This window comes from Apium graveolens, chromosome 8, assembly GCF_009905375.1.
Source record: "Apium graveolens cultivar Ventura chromosome 8, ASM990537v1, whole genome shotgun sequence".
Taxonomy (NCBI): domain Eukaryota; kingdom Viridiplantae; phylum Streptophyta; class Magnoliopsida; order Apiales; family Apiaceae; genus Apium; species Apium graveolens.
The window spans coordinates 1,176,504-1,197,165 of NC_133654.1; the positions used below are offsets into that span (position 1 = coordinate 1,176,504).

Below are 20,662 nucleotides of genomic sequence, written 5' to 3' on the forward strand. Positions count from 1 at the left end.
TAGAAAAACTACAGCAAACAGGCCCAACCCCTTGAAAAATTGTGGAAAGTAGGTTGAAGCTGAAAATTTGACAAAGGCTCTTAGTAATTCTCAAGTCCATCCAAATTTTTTATAATTCCATAATCAATTGGGAATGTTCATCAATTTAAAAGTTGAGAATGTTTAGCAAAAAAATTACAACTTGAGCTTCAAGTAAAATGGGGAAGATTTAACCCACCCCTACGGGTGTCCCATATAGTTTAGAACGTGATTTGAAAGGTTTATCACCTCAAGGTCATAAATTTGAATTCATAAATAAGTAAGTTGTGACGGAGTTACATTAGGGCAAGTGAGGACTATAACCTCATTAGAATTAGAATTCATTTAAGATTAATTCTTTTTAGTCCCCACTAAATCTAAAAAAATAGTCCATATAATCATGTATTGTTTCATATTTTAATTAATTAAGATCTTAATTTTCTATCTTTTTATGTATATATAGTTTGTACAAATTTAGGAAAAAATTAATAAATTTTAGATTAGCCCCCATTATTAGAATATAAAATCCTGAAAAAGACCATTCTCTAATATCTAGAGATTTTAGTATAACTGTTTTCTTTACATAGTATCAGAGCTCACACATGCAAAGGACCCAGGTTTAATACCTGCCACTCCCAACATTCACGAAAGGCAAATTTATGCGTTTTAGAATATAAAATCATGAAAAGGGTCATTTTTTAATATTTTGAGATTTTAAAATAACTGGTCTCACCCCTAATGAAGATTTGTGTATCTGTATTATATAGCCTGCATTAATGGAAACGGTTGTGATGGAAGGCAAGCTCATCACTAACACTAGTTTAAAAAAACAACAAAATCTGAGAAATGTAAGGCACTACTACACCCAGATACTTTAAGAATCAAATTACTACTAATACAATTATCAAAACTTCTAAGCCAAGTATCAATCATTAATAGCTATGCCTATACAAAGTTTCATCTTTTTCCATCCACCAGAATACTACTACTAATACTATTTCGGCAAATAAAAAAGAATACTACTCCCTCTGTTTCATTCATTTCTATACATTTTTTTTTGATGTCCCATTCATTTCTATACATTTTAAACTTACCAAAAATAGTAAAAATTTTATAATATAAAAATGAACTACATCCACTATTTTCTCTCACTACACTCACTTTATTTATTAAATATTGAATGATTCCGCCATTTTAACCAATATTATACTTTTTTCGCTAAATTATATTTTTATTTCTTTCTCATCCCGATATCTTAACAAAAATAATATTATTTTATTATATTTCTTGTCCTACGTGCCCAAACCAACTATATTTTTATTTCTTTCTCATCCCGCTATCTTAACAAAAGTAATATTATTTTATTATATTTCTTGTCCTACGTGCCCAAACCATTTGTCTTTTATATTCCAAGCTGTGACATGTCTTTTGAATTGCTCTTTTATTCTTGTATTCTATTTTATAAACATGTGATAGTGATACATATATATTTACTAGCTGGAGCCAAGAACATCAGATTATGAATATAAAACCCACAAATATAAGCGTCCAAATTCACGGGACTACAAGTTCTGAGATGTCACTGTTCCTGTTTTAACAACACTACTTAATATTATTAATAATAATAATGACGTCATCAGTGTCCATTTATCTTAGCCTTCTCAATTTTTTTGGTTCGGATCGTGTATTTTCGTTTCATGTTCTTCGTATCTTGTATGTCCATATGCTAAAATTAAATAAATATTAATAAATTAAAATGTATTTATTTAAATATTAATATTTAAATATGAAAATGTTTATTTCACGTATCGTCATGTACTCTAAATACAAAAAATTTAGTATCGTTTGTGCACTTTCGTGTTGGTGTTCACTCGTGTCGCGTACTAAAAATGTAAAAATATCAAAATAAAGTGACAAAATTATTGAATTGGACAATGATAAAAAAATTACGAGAATGTGAATAAATGGTAAGTACATATTTCCTTCGTCACTATTTATCTGTTTTGTTAGAATTTTTAAGGCCAAATTGATGTCCCAACTTTAACCGTAAATAATACATCAATTTTTCATTATTTTAAAAAACTGAAAAATATGTATTAAAGTAAATTACATGTATTTTCTAATGATATAATTTTTTCCGACTATATATTATCTGAAATTTTCGATCTAAATCTGATTAATTTGAACACAAAAAATTAAATAAGACAGATAAATTGGGAAGTGAGGAGTAATTAATAATTAATGAATTAAGTTAATCTTGGCAAAAAAAATAATGAATTAAGTTAATAAACAATAATCATAAATTTATTTGAAAAATCTTTGAAATGGCCCAGCACAAGGGGCTATAATTCTGATCTGCGCCGCTCATTTCCTAACATTATTAATTTGGTTATTACAATCGAAAAATTTAGTCCTGTCCTGTCCTGTCTGTCTCGTCGTCGTCGCAGCTGACTTTTCTGTCACTTTGTGTAAATAACGATTTAACTCTTTCCCCAAATCTTCGAATTCTTCTCAAATTATACGTTTATAATCGTGTGTCTATATTTAGCTAGTGGTGCTGCTGGTAAATGTAGTAGTTGTAGTAGTAGAGAATTGAGTGAAGTTTGTTAGGGTTTTGTGGAAAATGCCGATGAGTAGATATGAGATACGAAACGAGTACAGCCTGGCTGATCCGGAGCTTTATGGAGCTGCTGATGATAATGATCCAGAAGCTTTGCTTGAAGCTGTTTCTATGGCTGGTCTTGTTGGCCTTCTCCGTCAATTGGGCGACCTTGCTGAGTTAGTACTCTCTCTCTCCCCCATCTCTCTCTCTCCCCCATCTCTCTCTCTCCCATCTCTCTCTCTCTCTCCCATCTCTCTCTCTCCCACTCTCTCTCTCTCTCTCCCATCTCTCTCCCATCTCTCTCTCCCGTCTCTCTCTCTCCCCCTCTCTCTCCCTCCCTCTCTCTCTCTCCCTCCCTCCCTCCCTCTCTCTCCCTCCCTCCCTCCCTCTCTCTCCCCTGTCTCAAGTCTCTCTCTCCCCTGTCTCAAGTCTCTCTCTCCTTCTCTCTCTCTCCCTCCCACTCTCTCTCTCTCCCTCCCACTCTCTCTCTCTCTCCCCCCTCTGTACTCTCTCCCTCTCCCCCCTGTCTTAAGTCTCCCTCTCCTTTTCTCTCTCTCTCTCTCTCCCCTTTTCTCTCTCTCCCTCCCCCCACTCTCTCCCCCTCTGTCCTCTCTCTCTCACTACCCTTTACATGTATGTTACAAATTACAATTATGAATTGCCATTTGTTCCACCATTTTAAGAGCTTTGAATTTGGATGATTGATTGATTGTACTCTCAATAATTTTTAGGGATCAACCATGATTAATGTAATTTAGGATGCCTTTCATTCGGCTATACCATGATTCGACAATTACTCTTTGTTTTAACTTTTCTGCTTTTAATTACACCGGCTTCACAAATATCTAACCAAATTATAACTTCAAAGTGAAGGTGAATAGCTGATCCTTGATGGAAATTTAGGCGTTGGAATAGACTGCATTTTTTAGTTGACTTGACTTGGTCGATAATGATAGTGTTTTTTTTGGTTTATTGGAGGTAGTTGGCCAGTTGCCCAAATAGGATTTAAGATTCAAGACATGAATTTTTTTAACTGGATAAGTGATTTTGATGATCAATGGGTGCATTTAATTGTTAGTGGACCTAAATGTAAATTAATTGAGATATGGATTGAGTAGATGGCACTGATATAATTGTTGGGTGAGACTGCCCTGCATGGAGGTATAATATATGCACAATTATTTCATGTTTCCTACGGGTAAATTATTTCTATACATTTGCTATAAATGTTTTTACAAGAAACTAGTTGTGAGAACGAGTGATTAATGCTATAAAACTGCTGGTTGTGAAATCAGGTCATTCTTTTATGAAAACAAATTTTTATTTGGCCTTTTATCTAAAACTGGTCATATTTGTCACTAAAGTCAAGCAAAAATGCAGTCATGATAAGATCATTCTTAATTTGGTCAGTTCGTGTTTGTCAGGGTTAAATCTTAGATGTATTAGCAGCTACCCAGCGAGTTTCTTTTTTCCTTCCTTGTTGCCTTATCGGTCATTTTACTCCGTAGACTGATCTGAGTCGGTAAATGTAAAGACAGAGGAGTACATATTGAAAATTCATCTTGCTTTGATTTTCCTGCAATCCAGGCAGTAGATTCTCACATCTAGACTGAAAATACCAAGGATATCCCAACATTAAGAGATTGCTTGAAATATTATAAAATTAAGATTGAGCTCAAACTCGTGTAGCAAAGTGACGAAGCATATTATATTTAATTAAGATATAGCAAATTTACTTGTATACTTTGTTCGTAAACTTCAATGTGACAGACCTGATATGTTGCAGAAAATTAAACAATCTAATGCTAATATTCACACATTTTTGTAGTTACATAGTCCCTCGGTCCCCTTTTACATGTCTCTTTCGAAAATAATACACATTAAAAATATGTGAGTTTGACAATCTTATTCAATATGCACCCTTATTATAGACTGAAAATGAGGATACAACTAAGTTTAGAAGAGCTCAACCTTGGACATAGTACATAAAAGGGATTGTTTTGGAAACTTACACTTATGTTTGTTTTGAAGTAAGAGAATGACATGTATCAATTGACAATTTTTTTTTTTTGAAATTGGACAAGGAAAAGGGGACGGAGGGATTACTTTTATTGTAGGAGAAGGTATTTGTATTTTGAATTTGTCTTCTAAAAGCAATATGATACTTCTATTATCATTTCACGAAAGGGACAGTATGTAATACATAAGACAGACCTTAGGTACACCATGGAAAGTTTTTATGGCATGTTATGTTTCGAGTTAAGTAGGGCTAATTGTATTAGAAGGGTTGTTGTTAAAATTTGATCGAGAACATGACAATTTTTCTCCTTCTCCTCCCTATCACTTAGATTTTCTCCTTTTTTTAAAAAACCGGGGAGTTGCTGAAATTTTCTTTAGTGTTACTTGTGAACTTTTAGGATTATTATTTATTTAACATATTATATTTTGTGATTGTTAAAAAGTGAGCTTCTATTGAACTTAAAATGTGTTGTATCTACATGTGGTATTGGCCGGAAAACTATTAGGTCGTTTACTCCAATAGTTTGACTTCCTTCTGCAATAAAACTTATATTACAAAAAGTAAATAAAAGACATGATAAAATAGCTCTTTTCTTTGTTAAGGAATAAACGTAATTCATTTTAGTTCTATATATACATGCTTTCATGAAAGAATTGCACATAATACTTGTTACTTGCATGCCACAGATTCGCTGCTGAGATATTCCACGATTTGCATGAAGAAGTGATGGCAACAGCGACCAGGGGCCATGGTCTAATAGTTCGTGTAAAGCAGCTTGAGGCAGAGGTCCCTCTAATCGAGAAGGCATGTCTATCACAAACGAGTCCCTCAGTTTTCTTCTCAAATGCAGGTTTTGATTTCACCTATTCTCTTAGTACAATTGCCCTGCTGTGAGGTCAATGCTGCATTTTTCAATTTATTAGCAGCCTATTTAGTAGTAGATTTGTTTCAGGAGACTATGGTTGTAAATTTTTTCTAGTGGTTGTCCTATCGGCAGGTAAATCCTGTGCTATTTATCTATATAAATTATTGTTAAGCAAAAAAAAAACAATTTTACATTCATTTTCATGCACTGGATGGCTTAATGCTAGCTGCCAGGGATTGGCTGTTGGTACCTACATTGTTGATCACCATGTCTGTGGTAATATTCTGTAGATTGGAAATGGTATAATTGGGACAAAAAATTTAATAACAATTAAGTCTGGATAATTATTTTTTTCAGGTACCAATTGGCATCCTAGTCTGCAAACGAACCAGAATCTGATCACTGGGGGAGACTTACCACGATTTATCATGGATTCTTATGAAGAATGCCGTGGTCCTCCCCGATTGTTTCTTCTTGACAAGTATGCCCAGTCATTTTTTTTGTTTATACGAAATATTACTTATGCGGCGGAGTTCATGTAAAACAATCTGTTCTATAATAGATTTGATGTTGCTGGAGCTGGAGCATGTTTAAAGCGGTACACAGATCCATCATTCTTTAAAGTGGAACCATCATCGTATGGGCTGTCAAGTGCAGAAGTTCACAAGGAAAAAAGATCTCGTAAATCCAAGGTATACTTCAAAAACAGCTCATGATGATCTTTGTTTCCACTATTTTGGGGTCGATAGCAAAAACAAAGATCGCACACATATCAATGCTGATGTCTACACTTTTTAGGATCCATAGAATCTTGTTATGTATTGCCAAAATTATTATCTGCATTCAAACATAAGTGATTTTTTTTTATTTTTCTTTTCCATGTTGACAGCATTTAATCGGGTGAATCTATCATTTTACTTTGAATAGGCCCACACAATACACATTCATGTGTTTTTTAATTTCATAAACCATATAATTTTGTGTATACATTCTATGTTTTGTTATTTATATAATCCTTAATGGTCTACTTTGTGGTAGCAGAAGAAATCTTCACGCTGGAGGAATGTTGGAACCCCAGAGGTCTTACCAGCATCTCACGCCAAGTAGGATTTTTCATTCCAAATTTATCGTGGTATCCGTGTTTTCTGTAGGATTCCTGATTAAGCTATTTGCAATATAATACTGCAGACTCCAGCATTTACTTTTGGAGGATCGTGTTGAGGATGCCATCACTGACCCTGCACGTCTTGTGAAATTGAAGCGGGGATTGAACAAATATCCATTTGGCTCAGTAACTGGGAAAAGTTTTATGGATAAGTTTATAAACGCGTCTTTACCTGAAGACAAAGTTGTTCATGAAATTGCCTATGGTTCCTCACCTCTGGAGTTGCCATTGAAAACTACTAGTGAAGCTGACAGTGCAGCGAGTTTTCTTAGAGAATCAACGAGTGACGGAAGGTCTCTAGTGAAACCATTTTCGAATGAGGTTGGTGAGGGTCTCGGTGATATGGAATTTTCCTCGGGTACCAGAGAATATTCTCTTCAGATAGAAGATGAAAAAGAGATAGCAATTAATGGCGAAAGCAGAAAAGATGTAAATGAAAATGGTTACCAGTCGGATGACGTTGCGAGTGAGGTAGACAAATACATGGATGCCCTTGCTACCATGGAGACAGAAATTGAAACAGACACTGAATACAGAACCAAAAATGATATTGGCTTGGTGGATAGGGAAAAGCAGGGGACAGATTTTGATGTAAATGATGACTTGATTCAAAGTCAATTTTCAGATTCTCAGTCAGCAAGGAACTCGAGCGCGTCAGAAGATAGGAATGATTCAGTTAAAAAAGGATCATCTAGTTTTTCTTATTCTGACACCGGAAGCACTGGATCTAAAAATATGCCAGTAGATGTTGATGTTGTAGCTAAAGAGTCAAAGTCTACTAAAGTTTGTGAATCTGATTCGGTTGTTATGGCAGAGGAAAAGGTTTCTTCGAGTGAGGAGCTTTCAGTGTCTGAGGCTTATCAACCTCCAAAAGGTGATGTTTCCGATTATACATCTAATGTGGTACCCGGAATTCCAAGTTATGAGTCTGAATCTGGAGAACCGTGTTCTAGTTTGCGTCATTCAGATTCATCCTCGACACATATACCTCTTGAGGAAGGAAAAAGTTTGGCTAGAGGCACATTAAGGGGACCACAGATGGTTGAGATATGGTCTAACCATGATGAATTCGATACCAGAACCATCAAGACTGAAGAAAATAGCAGGACTCGGGGCAATAATATACCCTGGATATCCAGACACTCTAGTATTACTTCACAAACAAAAGTTGACGAACCACCTGTAGAGATAGCACCTGCTGAAGACCATATTCCGGAAAAGTTTAATGATAGTTCGGGTGATCTTTCTATTGCTTCAGTCAATATTTCTGAAAACATTCATGAGGTAATTCCCAAAAAGTATGGCGATGAAAATTCATTGGATAATCTGCTCGCAGCAGAACATGAACAAGATAGTTGCGTTGAAAAATTAGAAGATACTCAAATTAGTCTGCCGCATACAGCTATTTCACAAGCAGAAGTTGAACCTTCTGTTCCATCCTCTTTGGACTCTGAAACAAGCTACACAGTTCTGCAGCCTGATGCCATCGATTCTGTAGATAATGCCTTTCCTTCAGCTAAAGAGATAACTTTTGACTCTAAATTACAATCAGATAGTTTTAGTAATTCTTCAACTGAGGAGCAACAGAGAGCAGAGTGCACAGATATACCTCCAATTACTATTGGTCTTGATGTTGATACCTATCATGAAGAGGAAAAAATATCTGATAGGGTTCTACCTAAAATGGACAGCGGTGAGATTGGTATAATTACCTGCAGCACTGGTTTGATGGAAAGTGAAACTACTGCAGTTAATAAGAATTCTAGTTACATGGACTCTGAAAGCCCTAGATCTTTCACCAGTGTTCCAGTTCCAAGCAAAGAGCATGATGTTGAGGTAGGTGAAATTTCCTCCAATTTGAATTTGATTGGAAGCGAAACTATTGGGCTTGCAATTTCTTTGGGCTCCCTGAATACTACAGCTCCTGAATCGCTTATTGATGAAAAACAAACTGAAAATGATCAAACAGAAAACATTATCGTAGAAGGCATTGTTGCAAATCATGATAGTGATGCCGAAAAAGTTGATTCAACACATGACAAAAATCTGACGGCAGAAGAATTCCCCTGTGTACAGAGTCCAGATCAGTATGGATTTGAAATCTGTGAAGAATTTTTTCCACAGACTGAATCAGATAAGCAGACAGCAATGGTTAATCAGGAAATTGTGTCCAACTCTGAGTTAGACTCTGTCCAATGTGAGACAGCCTTCAGTGATCATTCTGAAACTGAAATGTTTAGTTATGTTCCTGAGTCAAGTTTACAACCTGTTGAAGCTCATGCGCTCTCATCGTCTTCAACATACAGTCTCCAACATACAGAACCAGTATCTTCCGTGTATAGTGAACTTCATGAGCATTCTGGTGAATCATTGCTTTCAACCCATCACTATCCCGAGGCAAAGACAGATTCTGAACCAAAGCTCACCCTACAGACTGATCAGATTGATCTCGAACACCTGCAACTGGATGAAACAAATCCCAGGGGGACTCAGTCAGAACAACCGCGCTGTTTAGATCATATAGATGAAGGAAGCGTCGAAGAGAATTCTGAACCCTGTGTTGTAGAAAGCACGCCTGTAATTCAGGTGAACATGCAGGCTGATAGCTTTGGCATGGAGTCTCTGTCTGATGATGTAGCAAATTATAGGCTGTCATCTAAGTTGCCTTTACATAATATGGATCGTGGAGAAAATGTTATTACTTCTCCGGACTCATCATTGATTCCCTCTTCAACTGAAGCAATCAAGTCAGAAATTTTACCAGACAGCCATGGAGTTGGCAGCTCTGCACATGCCAGCGATGAATCAACTGAAATCTGTTCAGGCTATCCCCTGATTCCTGCAGTACCTCAAATTGATTTGGCTGAAATGCCTCCTCTCCCACCTCTACCTCCAGTCCAGTGGAGGATAGGGAGGACTCAGCAAAATGCTTTCCTTCCTTCAGATAGGGACTCGTCGCAAAATACCTTTGGCATGTTTCCACCAATGTTTCCGTTGAAAACCAGTAATGATACTCAAAAGGGTTCTCCAGTGAGTACGGATGATATGCTATCTCCGGTGCCAGTTTTGCAACCTCCTGCTGTCAAAGATGAGAACCATCAACATCTTTCTCAGAACTTGCTAGAAAATGCGGCACAGTCTGATCAATTGTCCATGCAAATGCCACTCATCTCTAATGATGGAAGCAGGAACATACCAACTTCTGATAGAACATCTAACATGGACCTATGCGTAACAGTGTCTTCTACGGTTAATGAGAACTCTGATCATGAAATGCGTGCTGGAGAAGCAGGAATTACGCAGTCGAGTTTTTTTTCGTCTTCACCAACAGAAACTACTGTCGACGCTTCATGTTTCTCTGGATCCGTGCCTAGTTATCCAATAAGTCAAATGCAATCGGAAATATGTCTAGAACCTGAGAGCACTTCCTTAAGATCGGAAATAAGGCTGATAAAGTTTCCTGACACACATGTGGCACAATCAACATTAGCAGATGAACATCTTAATAATGATTCTACAACTTCACAAGGTGAAGCTGTATCATCAACAAGTAATTCTTTGTATCCAGATCTTGAAGATAGAACACTGAATGAGAAACGACCAATGAAACTTCAGCGACCTCGTACCCCTCTCATTGATGCTGTTGCTGCTCATGACAGAAGCATGGTAATTATTGTTTTCCGGTAATTTAGAAAACTGCATTACTATAAAATCTTTTTTTTCCTAATATTATGGAACTATATGTAGTTGAAGAAGGTGAAGGAACGACCTCGGCCGGAGGTACCGAAGGGAGAAGATAGAGATAGTCTTTTACAGCAAATACGCACCAAGGTACTAGTTATGAAATTCTGTAGTTTCACTTATCAAAAAAAAAAAGAAATCCTGTAATTTCTTCTTTTAGTTGTCTTCATCACGTTCATATTTGAAAATGATCATAATTGATCTTTGTGTTCCCAGTCCTTCAACTTGAAACCTGCAGTAGTGACTAGGCCTAGCATTCAAGCTCCTAAAACAAATTTGAGATTTGCAGCCATTTTAGAAAAAGCAAACGCTATTCGCCAGGTTTCCCTTTTCTCCACACTGTTGATCCTCTTCCGTTTCTCTCTCCAAATTGTGTTTGTTTTACTTGTTCTGGAATAATGAAAACGGAAAATTTTAATATAGGCATTGGCTGATAGCGATGAGGATGATGAAGATAGTTGGAGTGATTCATAAATTTTGTGCTCAGATGAGTTGTCTTGCACTGTGTTCTGCAAATATTCTTCTCGGATATTCAGTTACTACACAAGGGGATGACATCCATGAACCGGATGCGGATATAATTCTTTTATACTAGATGATTGTTACCTGTACTACGAAGCATTTTTTTTGTCTGCCACATACATGTATAGATAGACTATACAGAATCTAGTTTCTTCTAGTTAGTCCTGCCTAATCCACCTCTCAAGTGGTCTGGATATGTAACATGCAGACAACGTCCAGCGTATAAGCGCATTACATACCTCTTGTGTATATTTTTGCAGAATATTATCGATACTTCTGTTTATATTTGATAATATAAAGTGATTATCTTATCAGAGTACAAGAATTAGGTGTTGATCAATATGCTTATCTGGTCTGGTGATGCGAAATGCGAATTTGAATCGAACGAATTCAATTTCTACTGATAAGGCGTTAATATCAAAAGAGGCTCACAAATAATCAAGTAGACCCGGTTTGTCAGTTTGATATCCAATCCATAATTGACTCCGTCAAATCTGTTTACTATACTAAAAAAATATTGATGATCGATAAAAATTCTAAAAACATGATTATTTCGGTAAAATTTGATTATGGATGAAAAATCAACCGATCCCAGCCATTTCGGGTTAAGAAGATGTGAAAGCGTCGTTTTATTTGTAAGAACGGAACGGTGCATTCCGAGGTGTGAAGTAGGAGAGGAGGGATGTCATAATTGGGGTTTTGAATAAGACGACCTTTTTGATTTCTCATTTATTTCTTTTTCATATTGAAAAATAAATAAGAGGTGTTAAGCTTTTTATCATCCTGGCCGGTAAAAGTAGGTAATCCCTTCCCGTCTTTGTTTCTATTGCATTCGATCTCATCGTATCACATCCTGTTCTGCGAGATTTTAAAATCACTATCAATATAATACCTCAGCGTAGGTCCGAGATAATCCTTTGTTCCATAGCCCTGGCGCTATTTACAACTATCCAATTAAGAATTCTCAGATGGACTAGTACTAGCAGTGCATCAAAGATGCAGTCATCAATTCTCTCAAGAGTCCACAATTGCCGTGAGCAAACATATTAATGACGAGGAACGTTTTTCTGTTAGGCTATTAATACTTGTACTTGCTCTACTACTCTGCCCCGACCAGGTTGAGGAAGATTTACGGGACGTAAAACAAAAAATCGTATGATTAATGGATGACAACACAATAATTGATCGTACCGAAGGTTAACGTAATTTCCCTTTAATTTCTATATACATGTTCATTTTCATGACAACCCTTCAATTCCTAAATACAAGTTAATTTTCATGACAACACGATAATCGATCGCACTGAATGTTAACGTAATATCCCTACAATTCCTAAATACACGTTCATTTTCACTTTAAACCGATTAAGTTGACCAAATTTTGACTAAATTTACACCTACCACGTAATTGATGTAATTGATGTATATGTAATTATTCACTCTAACCCGGCTTAATTTTCTAAACCTGCTTTTAATGTTTAACTTTTAGGGTTACACTTCTAACTGAATTATTTTTTTACTGCAGTGACCACAAGTCAATTTTTTTTACTGCAAGACCGGAGGGACTTTCAATCTTTAAAACCTGTACATTTTTATCTTGGTGGTTACAGTTAAACCGTTTGAACAATTTAGCGCGGGAAAGACATGACAGCTCCAACAATTTCAATATCATCCGAAATCAAACACACTTTAATACGAGGTTTCAGTTCTTTCAGACATCTCAAACATGTTCACACCCGTCTCCTCCGTTTTGGTCTTGACCAAGACAACTACCTTATCAACATGTTCTTGAAATCCACTTTCTCATTTTCAAACCAATCTTATGCTCGTCTTGTCTTTAATCAAACCCATGATCCCAATGTCTTTCTTTGGAACACCATGATCCAAGGTTTTGTGTCCAAGAATTGTTTTGATGAGGCTCTTCAGCTCTTCGTTTCGATGCGAAAACAGAGCTTTTTGCCCAACAATTTTACACTGCCTTTTGTTCTTAAGGCGTGTTCGAGGCTTTCGGATTATAAATTGGGATTAGAGGTTCATAGTCTTGTTGTGAAATGTGGGTTTGATTGTGATGTTTTTGTTAAGACTGGGATGGTTTGTTTGTATTCGAGATGTGGGTTTTTAGGGGATGCACATAAGGTGTTTGAGGATATTTTCGATAAAAATGTCGTTTGTTGGACTGCGATAATTAGTGGGTATATTGGTATTAAGAAGTTTAAGGAAGCTATTGATATGTTTAGGGGTTTGTTGGAGATGAATTTGAGGCCGGATAGTTATACGCTTGTAAGGGTCTTATCGGCTTGTACTCAGTTAGGTGATGTTGATACGGGGGTTTGGATTCATCGATATGTGGCTGATATTGGTATGGAAAGGAATGTTTTTGTTGGTACGTCGTTGGTAGATATGTATGCTAAAAGTGGGAATATGGAGGCTGCTCGTGGAGTTTTTGATGGGATGCTGGAGAAGGATATAGTGTCGTGGAGTGCCATGATTCAGGGATATGCGTCGAATGGTCTTCCTAAAGAAGCGTTGGATATTTTTTATGCAATGCAGAAGGAGAATATAAAGCCTGACTGTTATGCAATGGTTGGGGTTCTTTCTGCTTGTGCAAGGTTAGGAGCGCTTGAATTAGGGGTTTGGGCTAGTAGCTTAATTGATAAAAATGAGTTTTTGACTAACCCTGTAATGGGTACTGCGCTGATTGACATGTACGCAAAATGTGGGAAACTGGATTTAGCATGGGACATCTTTAAGGGGATGAAGGAGAAAGATCGTGTTGTTTGGAATGCTATAATAACCGGGCTTGCAATGAATGGTCATGTTAAAGCTGCATTCAGTCTCTTTGCACAGATGGAGAAATTTGGAATACGCCCTGATGGGAACACTTTTATGGCCCTGCTTTGTGGGTGTACTCATGCTGGTCTTGTTGACGAGGGACGCAATTACTTTTACAGCATTAGTGATGTTTATTCTCTGACTCCTACAATTGAGCATTATGGGTGCATAGTTGATCTTTTAGGCCGGGCTGGTTTGTTGAAGGAAGCCCATCAGTTGATCAAGAATATGCCAATGGAAGCAAATGCCATAGTTTGGGGAGGCTTGTTGAACGGATGCAGGCTACACCGGGACACCCAGTTGGCTGAAGAGGTTCTAAAGAAGCTAGTTGAGTTGGAACCTTGGAACTCTGGAAATTATGTTCTCTTGTCCAACATTTTCTCAGCTAATCATAAATGGGATGATGCGGTAAAGATTAGATCAACTATGAAAGAGAGAGGTATCCAAAAAATACCAGCATATAGCTGGATTGAAGTTGATGGAACCGTTCACGAGTTTCTTGTGGGAGATACGTCTCATCCCTTGTCAGAGAAGATCTATGCTAAACTTGATGATATAACCGAGGAATTAAAAGCAGCTGGTTACATTCCAACAACAGAGTTTGTGCTCTTTGATATTGAAGAGGAGGAGAAAGCACATTTACTTGGTTGTCATAGTGAAAAGTTGGCCCTTGCATTTGGGTTGATCAGTACTAAACCTAATGAGGTGATTCGAATAGTGAAAAATCTTCGAGTATGTGGTGATTGTCATGCTGCCATCAAGCTCATCTCAAAAATTACCAATAGGGAGATAATTGTCAGGGATACTAACCGTTTCCATTGTTTCACTAATGGTTCATGTTCATGCAACGATTATTGGTGATGAAAGGGATAAATCCACCATTAGACACATTTATCTTCTAATGGTGCATGCTGTTTGGATTAATTATGCCTTGCGTTTTTCCATCATAGGTATGCCACTGATTACGTGGTGCATTCACAGTCTTTCCAAGTTCTTTAATTCGTTTTATAATTTATGGCTGTTAATTAATTGTAACTACACAAGGCACTATTTTGAATCACACAGGGGCCTATATTAATAGTAAATAGTTACCTTTCAATTGTTGTATTCATTTTGTTTAATTTCGAAATGCAACTCTTTATTAATATACTAAAATGTTACCTTTGCATGTGTTAAATTATAAGTGTTTCACATGATCAATTTTTGAGTTACTGTTGATGTGTAGAATTCCCCACATTAGGTACTAATTTATTTGCTAACCACAGAATGATAAAAGAATCTAATGGAGTTTATAATTTTATTTATTATGTGCGCATTCTTTTGTTCCGTACTTTCCGTTTTATAAGCATCTAGGCATGTTATGGTATGAGAGTGTAGTGCATAGATCATTTATGATGATTGATGAGGTATGCTATGTCATATGTGATAAAAATGAGCATGAAGCAAAAATATGAATACATTCTTAAATTGGAAAGATTTAGTTCTAATTTTTATTGGATTGGATATAATTGATGGATATTTCCCTGAAAATAGTATAAAGTTAATAATGTCCCTCCTAATTTCATTCCTAATTCTGAAATTGTACAAATGTGAGTCTAAATATATTGACAAAATATTTAACCCTTTAAATGTACCCGGAGGACTTGAAAACCTTAAGGATTATTGAACAATTTTTGACAAAGTAAATATCAAGGTTATATCTCTCCTATCAATGTGTGGTAGTATCACTAAATTGAAAGCCTGATGTTGTATATAAAACATGAAAAAAATATAGACATATAGAGTTGTGTTCAGTGTAGACCACTTTAATGTTAGACCCTTAGATCACATATATATTGAATACATTGTTCCTCACACCAAGTATTCTAATACTACTTCATGTATTTATGTATCTTATATGTAGTATACTCACAGTTCTCATCTAAGCATGAGGCTATATATGTGCCAGTCCCATTAATGTCCCGTCTCTTGTACCAGTAAAACTATGTACTAGCTTATTTGCAAGCTTATCTAAATCGAAATACCTGCAAAGAAGTATAACCAACGGTTGATTGAAGTGGCCAGAACTCTTGATAGAGGATAGAGGTAGTGGTGACAGGAAAAGTAACCGCTGCCACTGGTTATCTTGGATTGTGTGAAGCAAGCAAGTGGTTCAAGAAACACTTGAGGAGGGAAAAGCAGGGGATTTATCTTTCATATCTTGGTTGCCAGATGTACTGCAATGGTAGTGGTGTTCCGTATTCCCTTGGATGCCAAAAAGGTCCTCTCTCTTTTCTTTTGTGGGTTTTTGTAGATTTTTCATTATTTCTTATGTTTCCTTCTTTAGAACAACAATATGTGCAATAACTGAAATGTTATTAGAAGTTTAAATATCCTAGTTTCTTTTGGGGATCAGTTGTAAATGTGGTGATCAATTAGAAAAGTGTAAAGTGGTTATTAAGTAAATTGTTTAGTTGAGAAAATGAAGAATATATTAGGAAAAAATTTGATCTTGCATTGTTGAGTATGATTGAAGATTTATATATCTATGGCCTTGGGCAAACTATGGAGTTGCAGTTCTATATAAAATGAAAATGCAAAAAGCGTGGTCGGCAGGATTCGAACCTGCGCGGGCGAACCCACATGATTTCTAGTCATGCCCGATAACCACTCCGGCACGACCACATTGATGTCATTATACACTCCAAAATGATACAGTTTCAATGTGTGGACTGTGGACAGTATGTTTTCCTCACTTGGATCTTTCATTCACTGTCCATTTGTTAAATTATCAATATGGATGTTCGTGCACTGAAAGGATTAATGATAGTTAGATAGAGTGCAGCTTCTTCACCTTACCCTCTTTTACAACTGAAGTTTAGGAAATCAAAATTTTAAGTTCACTTCTCAGTTCTCCGGTAATAGGTAACTGTTTGCGATTTTTATGTTCTTTCCACAGATTCCTTCTGCGGAAACGTAATGTACATCATCATCTGCAAAGTACACCGCTGATTCCTCGTGTGCAGGTGCTTAAATATCAGCCATGGTATTTTAGCAGCACCTGTGTAGCAATGAAGCAGATGATAATGTATTTCAGGGAAGTAACTAACTTTTTCATTTCATATTCTTAGTATCTTATTATCACCCTGTTTAGCAAGAAGAGGACTAGAAACAAAAAGGCAGTCTTCAGAAAGTTCTTTCTAGATTTGTTCTAGAATGGAAAAATAACCTATTATGTATATATGAGTCAGGGGTCCCTTGGCCTTTCTAGGCTCTAGCTAGTCTTTCCATATGGGGATGATGTAAGCAAAAGTCAATACTACTTTTCAAAGTCCTGAGAGATACCAAGTCATCCTCTAGAAGTCAAAGAATATAATTACAAAAGATTCTCTATAAATTTTTTATTTCTTAGCAGAAATGACAGTTGCTACTTAGCTTTACAAGTCTTGATTAGGCACTGGATTAACCATAAAGTTTATGTATGTACAGGATATTAATATATTACCAGAATGACTCAGTGAAATGATATTAGTGCGCATAATCTAATTGATGCAATCTTGTGTAACAAGTATTGACTACATTCATTTAACACAGATGTAATTTATTACTATCAGCACAGAGTCAAATAGAACTTGCATGATTGCAAAAATGAATGAGTTATATAGATTGTCATTACTTACTACTGCAGTAAAACCGTTATTTCTAATAATCAATTAATAATCTCGTCAAATGAATAATTCTTTTCAAAAAATATTCAGTGCTTCAAACAATAAAAATACAATTGTGAACATAATCACTTGTCGAATTTAACAATACTATCTCCGTCCCTCTCATTTCTTTACAGTTTTTTTCACATGTTTGACACGCATTTTAAGGTAACTATAAAATATATTTCTATAATTTATTTTTAAAATTTTCTTTTTTGTATTAAAATTTTAACATCATATTTTTATTTAGAAGAAAAAAAATTAAAAAATAAATATAAAACTACATTTAATAAGAGTATTAAAGTGCTTGTCGAACCCCGTTCCCAATATAAAAAATTGAGGGGAACAGAGAGAGTACTATGTTAATATTCTCAGCCAAAATGAGGCTACTAGAGTTTGACTCTGACGTGGGTAATTAATTAGCAAAAACAAAAAGTTACTGCACTGTGAAAATTTTAGCAGCCAAATGAGATCATTAATTTTACAGAAAATGAGATCATCATATACTAACGAACAAGCAAGTTAACTGCAAGGTTCTTATTTCTCTGATGCATTTATGTATGTGGGGATATAGTTGTGAGACAAATTTTTAATTTTCTTTGTAGAACCAGCCGCCACAAGGAGCCAGTCAATGCCACATCTTTGACTTTTCAAATATCTTCCATGGTCAAACTCCCCTCATCTCCATTTTGTTCCTTTATCACAGGCTTCTCAGCACAGAGTTGTACTGATATCTTCTTATACAAATCCTACAACACCCCCTCAAAACAAATCCACTCTTTAAACTCTCCGTAACCAAACCAAACGTACTCAGTATAATTCCGCTCAGGAGCTGATATCGAAAATATATTAAACATAGATGGATTCTTCTTCTTCATTTGGAGGGAACATGAACACTACAAACTCTGATACTGCACAACCAGACTTTTCATTTTCAGCCCAGTTCATGAACTCTTCATTCAGTGATCTTCTTGGTCAACCAGAGAGTAATGATTTTGGTAGTAACTGGGGCTTTGAACATCAAAACTCCAAGCCCAAGTCCACTTTTCATAGTTCTTCACTACCCTTTTCTCCAACTACTCTTTCTCCTTCATCTTTTCTCTCTTTCCTGGACTCTCCAATCCAAGCTTCCACTTCTAATGTAAGTTTTGCTTGTACTTTTAATGGTCTTTCTTTTTATTGTCTTTTTTATGGATTTTAATATAGTTTGATCATGTTTTGTTTGTGTAGTTCATGTCCTCTTCAACAAATGTGAAGTTTGATGGACAAGTTTTGATGCAGGGTAATGGAAACTATTCAAATGTCTCTTTCCCAACTCAAGCAAGAAACTCAATGGTACATAATTGATCTTATCTCTAAATTTGCATTATGTCAATAATATATTTATGTATCTTGAACAGCTTTGCACCACCTACTTAACTATTTATTTAAAATAAAGTACGCGACTATTAGGATGATGCGATAGCCTAGTGGTAAAATAATTATATCATGTTGATCCCGGTCTAGGCTTAATTTGTTTGACAGATAATAAATTTAACGATTTTTTCACATGTCTATATGATTAATTCTGTGATCAAAACCATGACTTGAACAGGAAGAATCAATGAAAAGGCAACAGAATGAATGGAATATGAAAAATTCAACTGAAGAATATGATTTTTCATCGATTACAGGAAGTGTGAAACCAGAACTAGGAGTAGTTGAGAGATATTCACCAGAATTGTCTATAGTCCAGACTAATCCGCAGAATAATTCTGCATCGCGACCTTCTAATCAAACTTACTATACTCAATCGTCTCAGCCTGGTAGAGATCAAAGAAAATTAGACGATGGATATAACTGGCGAAAGTATGGACAAAAGCAAGTGAAAGGAACTGAAAATCCTCGTAGCTATTTCAAGTGTACAGTTCCAAATTGTCCTACGAAGAAAAAGGTTGAAACGACTCTGGATGGACACATAACTGAAATTGTATATAAGGGCAATCACAGCCACCCGAAACCTCAGTCTTCAAAGCTTTCAAGATCTTACCAGAAACCTTCTGGCAGCAACTCGGATATTTTAGCCCAACAACTTGACAATGGCTATGTAGAGCATCTTACAACCCCGGAAAATTCTTCAACTTCGTTTGGTGAGGATGACATTGAACAAGGATCGCAAAGTAAATCAGGAGAGGATAATGCTAATGAGCCTGAAGCTAAGAGATGGTATGCATATATTTTCGCTTATAATAGTTCTCTTCACTCACTTTTATACTAATAATCCTATGAACTGGAAATTGTTTAATTTTCTGTTTCTTTTTCAAATATAGGAAGGGTGATTATGAAAACGAGGCAAGTTCAGCTCTTGGCAGTCGGACTGTTCGAGAACCAAGAATTGTTGTTCAAACCACAAGTGACATAGATATACTTGATGATGGCTTTAGGTGGAGGAAATATGGACAGAAAGTAGTTAAAGGCAATCCAAATCCGAGGTAAAGCATATATTTATCAGTTACATGCACATGTATAGTTTTTGACAGTAATATTATCAAGTTTTGGTTATTAATATCTGCATTCGTGTACAATCTACAGAAGCTACTACAAATGCACATATGTGGGATGTCCGGTAAGAAAGCATGTTGAACGTGCATCTCATGATCTGAGAGCAGTGATCACTACTTACGAAGGGAAGCACAACCATGATGTCCCTGCACCACGAGGCAGTGGCAGTTACCATGTAAGTAGACCTTCATCTGATGCCACTACAGCCAATGCTCCCACGGTTGTGAGGCCAACAACGAACTACACTAATATTCTTGAGAATACAAGGGCACCAATGACTAATGGTCAAGCACCATTCACCTTGGAGATGTTGCAAGGTCAGGGAACTTATGGCTTATCAAGGTTTGTAAATTCTACAAATTCCTACACTAACCGAGCACAACAGACAAACGGGCAATTTGCTGCAGCCAAGGAAGAACCTGATAATGATACCTTTTTCAACTCTTTTTTGGGCTAAAAATGTAGGAAATTGCTTGAGAGCTGTTTAAGAAAGATGACATTGGTATAGATAATAGCATAAAGTTTTTCATAATAATGTAAAGACAACACTTGTTTCGTGTAGTATAAAACATAATTTGTTTATTCTTTAGAATCACTTGAAGGCAAAAACTGTGAACAACACTAGTCCAGAAACACATATAACTAGTATAAAGGAATGGAATTCGTGTAGT

At 36.1% G+C, this 20,662-nt stretch overlaps 3 protein-coding genes and 1 non-coding gene across 7 annotated transcripts; 3 read left to right on the forward strand and 1 right to left on the reverse strand.

Moving 5' to 3' along the window:
- Positions 1–2,392: 2,392 nt before the first annotated feature.
- Positions 2,393–11,244, forward strand: LOC141677112 (protein SCAR2). The gene is made up of 9 exons (XM_074482867.1): positions 2,393–2,796; positions 5,327–5,490; positions 5,863–5,986; positions 6,068–6,197; positions 6,547–6,608; positions 6,694–10,336; positions 10,418–10,501; positions 10,628–10,732; positions 10,835–11,244. The coding sequence occupies exons 1-9, from the start codon at positions 2,642–2,644 to the stop codon at positions 10,883–10,885; spliced, it is 4,518 nt and encodes a 1,505-aa protein (XP_074338968.1). The 5' UTR covers positions 2,393–2,641; the 3' UTR covers positions 10,886–11,244.
- A 1,283-nt stretch (positions 11,245–12,527) lies between these two features.
- LOC141677113 (putative pentatricopeptide repeat-containing protein At3g08820) lies at positions 12,528–14,826 on the forward strand. The gene has a single exon (XM_074482868.1). The coding sequence runs from the start codon at positions 12,577–12,579 to the stop codon at positions 14,623–14,625; it is 2,049 nt and encodes a 682-aa protein (XP_074338969.1). The 5' UTR covers positions 12,528–12,576; the 3' UTR covers positions 14,626–14,826.
- Positions 14,827–16,347: 1,521 nt separating this feature from the next.
- Positions 16,348–16,428, reverse strand: TRNAS-AGA (transfer RNA serine (anticodon AGA)). Its single transcript has one exon. It is a non-coding gene; the product is annotated as a tRNA-Ser (tRNA).
- Positions 16,429–18,053: 1,625 nt separating this feature from the next.
- LOC141677114 (putative WRKY transcription factor 26) lies at positions 18,054–20,583 on the forward strand. Of its 4 annotated transcripts, none has more exons than XM_074482870.1 (5): positions 18,054–18,591; positions 18,732–18,785; positions 19,045–19,655; positions 19,760–19,921; positions 20,022–20,583. In XM_074482870.1, the coding sequence occupies exons 1-5, from the start codon at positions 18,310–18,312 to the stop codon at positions 20,446–20,448; spliced, it is 1,536 nt and encodes a 511-aa protein (XP_074338971.1). In that variant the 5' UTR covers positions 18,054–18,309; the 3' UTR covers positions 20,449–20,583. The 4 variants fall into 4 exon arrangements, with proteins under 4 accessions (XP_074338971.1, XP_074338970.1, XP_074338973.1 ...); XM_074482869.1 differs by having other exon boundaries at positions 18,056–18,591; positions 18,681–18,785; XM_074482872.1 differs by having other exon boundaries at positions 18,056–18,591; positions 19,252–19,655.
- Positions 20,584–20,662: the final 79 nt, after the last annotated feature.